The sequence below is a fragment of the Hevea brasiliensis genome, chromosome 9 (assembly GCF_030052815.1).
Source record: "Hevea brasiliensis isolate MT/VB/25A 57/8 chromosome 9, ASM3005281v1, whole genome shotgun sequence".
Classification (NCBI taxonomy): domain Eukaryota; kingdom Viridiplantae; phylum Streptophyta; class Magnoliopsida; order Malpighiales; family Euphorbiaceae; genus Hevea; species Hevea brasiliensis.
Window position 1 is genome coordinate 27,819,479 of NC_079501.1, and position 7,288 is coordinate 27,826,766.

A 7,288-nucleotide genomic window follows, 5' to 3' on the forward strand; every position below is an offset into this window, starting at 1 on the left:
TTTCTTACACAAAATATAAAATGAGAGAAATAAGAATTATGAATATTTTTATTTATATACCTTTTAAATTTATCTTTTCTTTACCTCTTTTTATCCATAAAAAATATATATTAACTCTGCTTATCTTTTCATTAACTCATTCCTTTCTAAATATAAAATTTTATTTATTGTAATCATTTTTACCTTCTCTTTCTTTACCCTTTTTTACTTTCTCTTATTCCATCCAAATAAACCCCAAAGGTAATTAAGAAAATAATTTCTCCTCAGTTCTTCTATTTTTTTTTTCTTTCTTTGCTATTCAAATAAAAGGAAATGGGAGTAATCACTTTTCTTCGCTCCTTTCCAATTCGCAAACAAAGGGTTAAGTTTTTGCAAGACGGGGGTCGACCGGCCCCGTGCCATTGACATCCTCGTAAATGGGAGACTTTGTTGATAGGTAAAGCCAGCAAGGGGCCTATAAAAAAGACGAGAAGAGAAGGGGACAGAAGAGGAGAATTTGTAAGTTCTGAGTTCTGAAATCTGAATTGTCAGTCCTTCATCAATGGCTGCCAAGCAAAACCAAGAAAACCTCCCTGTTGTCCTTGTCTATCGTCGCCCGCAATTCAACCTTCCACACAGAAACCGCCTATCTCGTCACTTCATCCTCCTCGACCCGGCTGATTCACAAGAACCCACTAGCTCTTTCCTGTCCACCTATGCTCAATCAGTTAGAGCCCTCCTCTGCGTGGGCTACTCCACCATAACCTCTGAAACTCTCAGTCTCCTCCCTTCCTTGGAGCTCATAGTAGCGTGTAGTGCTGGCGTTGACCACATCGACCTGCAGGAGTGTCATCGCCGTGGTATTGCGATCACCAACGCCAGTGTGGCATTCGCGGAGGATGTCGCTGACCTAGCGGTGGGGTTGCTGATTGATGTTTTACGCAAAATATCAGGAGCTGACAGATTTGTTCGTGGTGGGTTGTGGCCTGTGATGGGAGATTATCCCCTTGGTTCCAAGGTCTATTTCTTGGTTCTCTCTTGGTTCAGATTTAAAATTAACTTCTTTCTTGATTAATTTTCAATATCCTAGAACCTTATCAAGCAGGTTTTGGGACCGTACCAAATAATCACTTGAAAACTCAATCTTTTGTAAGCTTTTAGATGACGGACTCAAACATAGTTTTATATATCTAACATCACAATTTACTGAAATCTGATGTCTGTATAGAATTGTTACGACTGTGATTATGATATTCAGTTTCATTGATTATGGTTGTGCAACATAAGAAATTCAATATGTTGAATAATGATAGATTTAATCAAGCCAACAGGTGCATAATCTGAAAGCGGTCAGAGTAATTGGAATGTTAATTATCTGAAAGAATTCATCCAAATTTTGCAAATCTTGGGACCAAGAACTACAATGATGGATGAAATTGTGGAGAAAAGCTTATCAAAATCCATGATTTGATTCCATGATTGCCTTGATGATGGTTGCATTAACCGATTGATAGAATACTGATTCAGGCACCTTCCTTTGTTAAAATGTGCCCCGTTGCTTCTTTCTTTCTGATACATGCCATATGCATAATCTCATAGAGCTTATCATCATCAAATTGGTTCTTAACAACACAAACTTAACTGTGCAGTTAGGAGGGAAACGAGTTGGGATAGTTGGGTTTGGAAGTATCGGTTCTGAAGTTGCAAAAAGGCTTGTGGCTTTTGGTTGCAGCATTGCCTACAATTCAAGGAGGAGGAAGCCATCTGTTCCATTCCCTTACCATGCCAATGTTCGCGGCCTTGCTGCAGATAGTGACATTCTCATTCTTTGTTGCGCATTAACAGAAGAAACACACCATATGATTAATGAAGGAGTGATGACAAGCTTGGGAAAAGAAGGGGTGATCATTAATGTTGGACGTGGGTCTCTGATTGATGAGAAGGAACTAGTGCAGTTTTTGGTGCAAGGAAAGATTGGTGGGGCAGGTCTTGATGTGTTTGAGAATGAGCCTGATGTGCCAAAGGAGCTGTTTTCTCTGGATAATGTTGTGTTATCTCCACACCGTGCCGTCTTCACTCCAGAATCCTTGGAGGCATTGATAGATCTAACTTCTGCCAACCTGAAGGCGTTCTTTTCAAATAAACCTCTGAAGTCACTTGTTGAAATTGAGTTATAACTTTCCCCTCTCCCACTAAGTTAATCAAAATTGAACTGTTTCTAAAATTTACTCTGTTTCTAAAAATAATTTTTCAGTTCTTGCTCAAAACTTTTGAAAAATTACAGCTTCGTTTAACTTAATTTTCTAATGTGAAATATGAACAATACAGCTCTATTGATAAGTTGATTCAAAGTCAAAGTTGAGTCATAAGCAATCAGTAAACTGATCTAACAGAATGTATTAGCATTTAGTAGCAAATAAAACAATAAGCAAATTAAATCAGATATCAGCAGATTCAGCAGTAAATCAATTTTCTCAGTTTACAGCAAGGTTAATAATAAACAGTATTAATTTTCATATCAGCAAAAACACTTCAATCAGAAAGTTAAAATGCATAAATGTAAAGAGTAAGGGTTGAGAAAATTGAACACTGAATTTTTATAGTGGTTCGACTCAACTAGCCTATATCCACTCTCTCAAAGATCCCACTTTGAGTCTTTAATCCACTAATATTTTCTTTTAAAGGCAAGAGACAAAAGCCCTTTACAAATCTTCTCACCAAAACTTTTACAAGTAGTTTCACACTTCTACCAAGTGTGAAACTAAACACTTTTCACAATCAAGTTTCAATAGGTGCTTGAATGACCTCTCATAAATGATAAAAAAGTGTATAAAACTCAATCTCACTCAATATAACATAATCTATAAAGAAGAGATGAGAAGGTAAGCCAATGATGAGCAATAAAAATAATTTGAGCACTTTGAATGAAAGTTTTAATGATCTTAAATGGTTAGGAACAGTAGAAAGACTTTCATTAAGTGCAAAATGGCCAAGGATAGGTGTATTTATAGCTTTGGAACGTTTTTGACCATTTGAGAACTCATTTTAACGTTATAATTTCAAATTTCAAGAAAATAGCCATTATTTTATCTTTTTCTGCGATGTTGTGCAGAATTGAGACAGTTAGCATACCAGAAAAAGTAGCAAACCAATTAGTATACGAGAAAAACTTTTCTGCATAACTTTGAAAACTTTAAAACTGTACGCCAAATCATAATCAAATGCTTTTAGGCCATTTATGATATTTAAAAGAAAATAATTGAGGGATTAAAAATAAGTATCATTGGCTTCCACTCCTCAATTCTTTTCACAAGCAATCCTAAAAGTTTAAAACTAACTTCTATACTACATGTACCTTCAAATTTGATCTTCAATGCAGCTTTGGAAGGTAACATTTTCTTCTTTTATCTCCTTTGATTTGTCCTGTGTTATCTTAAAATGTCATCCTTTCTTCAAAAGCACGAATCCATCATGAATTCCTTGAGTCATTTTCTTTGTTCTTTGAGAAGCACAACACTTAACACAAGGTTAGTTTGATTCTAATTGAGTTTTATTATCATCAAAATCTATGCTCCTTTGAGCTCATAGGGTCAATAATCTCTCCCTTTTTGATGATGACAAAACTCAATCGAATGTAAATATTGACAAGTGTGAGTATGTTTATGAATGTATATGTGGGAATAACTCCCCCTATGTATGTGCTTATATCAACATTTAGTCACAAATAACTCCCCCTTAATAATTTCAATGAAATATTCATAAGCATTTTCTGTCTCAAGGAGTTTTAGACAAGTGTGACTAAAATACTAACTAAATATGCACAATATATTTTCATATCAACAAAATATGCACAATATATTTTCATATCAACAATATATTAATCACAAGCATATTAATCACAAGTTATACCAACAAGATCACTCAATCATTTCTTTCCCTTTTTTTCAGCATCAAAAGAACATGGGATGCACATGTGGATAAACCGAAAATTCAGTTTAAGTGTAATGAACAAAATAGTCAAAACAGTAGATAATATAGCAAACTAATTAAAATCCAGAAAACTAAAAATAGCAAACTAAGAAACAGACTGTCAAACAAAATTAAAATTAGTAACATCCAATATGAAAATTTATCCTTTCAGTCTAGAGCTTCTTCTGATTTGTCTTGGAGCAGCCATCTTCACCCTTTTTGGCTTGACTGGTTTATCACTCAAGGTTTGAAGGATTTCAGTAGCCATTGCATTTCCAGGTGTTAAGGGAATAATAGGGCCAGCAGCTAACTCAGATGCAGCATTAGTACCGGATTCTGCAGTAGACTTTTTGCCAGTTTTAGCCTTTTTGCCAGTTGGTTTACTAGTTTCTTCTTTCTGCTTGCTTCTTTGTGCCTCTAGCTGTTTTTGTCTTTCCTTTTGCAGGTGCAGCAGGAGCAGGAGTCTGTGGTTCTGGCTCAGAATCAGATTCACTCATGTCATTTCCATTTCCTTGTTTGCTGCCTCCTTTTTCATTACCATCATCGGAATCTTCTTCCTCTTTGTCATTTTCCTCTTTTTCCTCTTCTTCCTCTTCCTTTTCTTCTTGTTCTGTTTCCTTTTCTTCCTCTTCTTTTTTAGTTTCTTCTTTTTCTTCCTCTTCTTCTTCTTCTTCCTCTTCTTCCTTTTCTTTTTTTATTTGTGGAACAGAACCAGTAGCAGCAGCCTTACTGGTTTCTCCAGCTTCAGTGCTTGAAATACCCAAATGAACTTTGATTTTGAATAGTTCTTCCACAATTTTATACATCAACATCAAAGTTCTATCAATCTTAGAATCAAGTGCATTCATAAGAATAGTTTGAAAAGCTCTAAATTTCTGTATTTCTCCAAATTCAATATCAACAAATTGCCTTAAATTATTCACTTCTTCTAGAATTTCTTAAATATCAAAAGCACCACTTGCATTATCCTTAGAACTAACACTTTGTTCAAACCTTAGTTTTCTGCCATCATCATCTTTCTGCAGACTTGTAATTGGGATCATATTTGTTCTAAGTTTCTCAGTTTCTAGGGGTATCCCAAAGTCTCTAAATAGGCCATTAAGAAGATGGGCATAGGGAAGTTTGTAAGGTGGTTTCCATTTCATAATTTGCTTCAGCATAAAGTAGGCAAGATTAAACTCAATTTCATTCACAATATGCCAAATTATGCAGAGATCAAGTGTGCTTAAATAGTTTGGACTACCAGTTCTAGGATTCAGCACATAGATGATAAAGCTATGAAGGATTTTGATGTGTTGGTGAGCATGGGTAATGCTAGTCTTATCTTTCACTTCTCCTTTAAACACTTCAGCCTCAAAATCTCTTTTATTGAACCCTCCAACAGCAAATACTTCTTTGTGAGAACAGATTCTATTCTCACTTTTTGGGATGCCGAGGGCTTTAGCTAACCTCTCTACTGTCACCTCATAAACTTTTCCTTTTGTTTTAACCTTAAAAGATTCATCTCTTTCAGCATCATCAACTCTTAAATTTCTATAAAATTCTTGAACTAAATCCACATATACTCCTTCAGTGTTAGAGCATAATCTGTCCCATTTTTTATATTTAAACAGAGACTGTAAAGGAATAGAGACTTCATTAAAAGCAGGCCAGTGAATATACCTTGGTTCATGAATGGCCCTTTCCATAAGCGCAATTGGAGCTTTTGAAGTCTTCTTCTTCTTGGAAACTTTTTCTTGGACAGGCTCACTGGTCCCTTTCTTGGACTTTTCTTTTGATTTTCCAATTACCAGAGGAACTTCTTTCTGTGGAGGAGGTGATGCAGGGACACTCACATCGGTAGAGTCTGAAGATGATGAGGGTGTGTTGACCTTTTCTTTGCCTTTTCCTTTTGACCATGCCATGACCAAATCAGAAAAAGTTGACAGTAGGGATAGAGAAAGCTAGGTTCATAAAATGAACAATGTGAGCAGTCAACGTATAACCATTAGAAGCATATCAACACATTTTTAACACAATGTCATGTATTATTAAAAAATTTTTTAGGACTGACAGTAAGAAATATTTGGATTTTTGAGAATCAACAACAACAAATTTATGATTTTGTCATATAGCGCATTTTGGCGTAATGTGAATACTCAAAATAAGAAAATCCATTAATTAATTTTAAGAGTGAGAGACGAAAGCGAAACAAACAAAACAGATAAAAAAAAATGTAAAACATGTTTCCATTAATGTTTCGAATTCAATACTTGAAACTTGTAGAGAGAGAATACGAATCGATGATGACAGGAGAGAATACGTCAGAAAATTTTAATCCAACGAGAATCTCTTTGAATGGTTTCTTTCGGCAGATTGAGAGAGATATCGGGGAATGAATAGGAAGGATTTAGGGATTTTTTTAACTTGAAGAATGCGGAATGATTGCTTTGATTTAGAGCCAATGGGTTTCAAAAATTTTAAAGAGACGAAGGGAGATGATGGTTGAGAGGGTTGTGAGTGAAATGGGTTAACAATGGAGAGAGGATGCATTTGATCGAGTTTCGGGAGGCGATGCATCAGAAAAGAGAAGAAATTTTGAATTTTAAACTTGAAAAGACATAAATGGAGATTTTGCAGAGTGATGGATACCGTGTACCAGTGGAGAAGCAGAGAAGATTGATGGTTCTGAAAAAAAAATTTTGAGTCCCGCACTGGTTAATATGTAAAAGGTCTATTTTTCCCTCAAAACACATAATGATGCAATGCTTTAAATAAAAGGGTATTTGAGTAATGTGCCTTTTAAAAATACAGAATAGGCGCTCAAAAAAAAAAGAATAATCTTAGATTTTTAGTACAATCAGACCTGACTACCAGTTTGCCAATGAAGAATTAGGAGCAGTGGTAAAACACTTAGCAAACAAGAAAATTAGCAAACAGATTAGTATGCTACTGCAATCAAATTCTACAGAATACTGTTCATATCAGATCAGACCCATAATTTTTCAAATCGCACCAGAAATATCAGAACACATTTTCAACACCACAAACCAACATACATCACTTCATTTTCATATAGAAACATGAGAATGCATAAAAAATTAAGCAAGAGCATCAGTCATACTAAGTTCTCTTCTTATTTTGCAAAAAGTTTTCTCATTAAGTAGTTTTGTAAAAATGTTAGCAAGCTGTCTTTCAGAAGGGACAAATTCAATTTGAATATCACCATTTTGAATATAATCCCTAATAAAATGATGTCTAATTTCAATATGCTTGCTTCTAGAGTGTTGGACAGGATTTTTTGACAAGTTTATAGCACTAGTGTTGTCACATCTTATGGGAATGTGATCAAATTTAACTT

The 7,288-nt window shown here is 35.0% G+C and overlaps 1 protein-coding gene across 1 annotated transcript; it reads left to right on the plus strand.

The window, feature by feature from the left end:
* The first annotated feature begins 332 nt into the window (after positions 1–332).
* Positions 333–2,203, plus strand: LOC110635861 (glyoxylate/hydroxypyruvate reductase HPR3). The gene is made up of 2 exons (XM_021785347.2): positions 333–997; positions 1,629–2,203. Exons 1-2 carry the CDS (start codon positions 542–544, stop codon positions 2,154–2,156), a joined length of 984 nt encoding a protein of 327 aa, XP_021641039.2. The 5' UTR covers positions 333–541; the 3' UTR covers positions 2,157–2,203.
* The last annotated feature ends 5,085 nt before the right edge of the window (positions 2,204–7,288 follow it).

What these genes read in the sequence shown, in the direction of transcription:
- LOC110635861 (XM_021785347.2), top strand. Translation starts at nt 542, where the DNA reads ATGGCTGCCAAGCAAAACCAAGAAAACCTCCCTGTTGTCCTTGTCTAT. An exon ending in ATTATCCCCTTGGTTCCAAG is followed by an intron (nt 998 to 1,628) that starts GTCTATTTCTTG and finishes TTAACTGTGCAG; the next exon opens with TTAGGAGGGAAACGAGTTGG.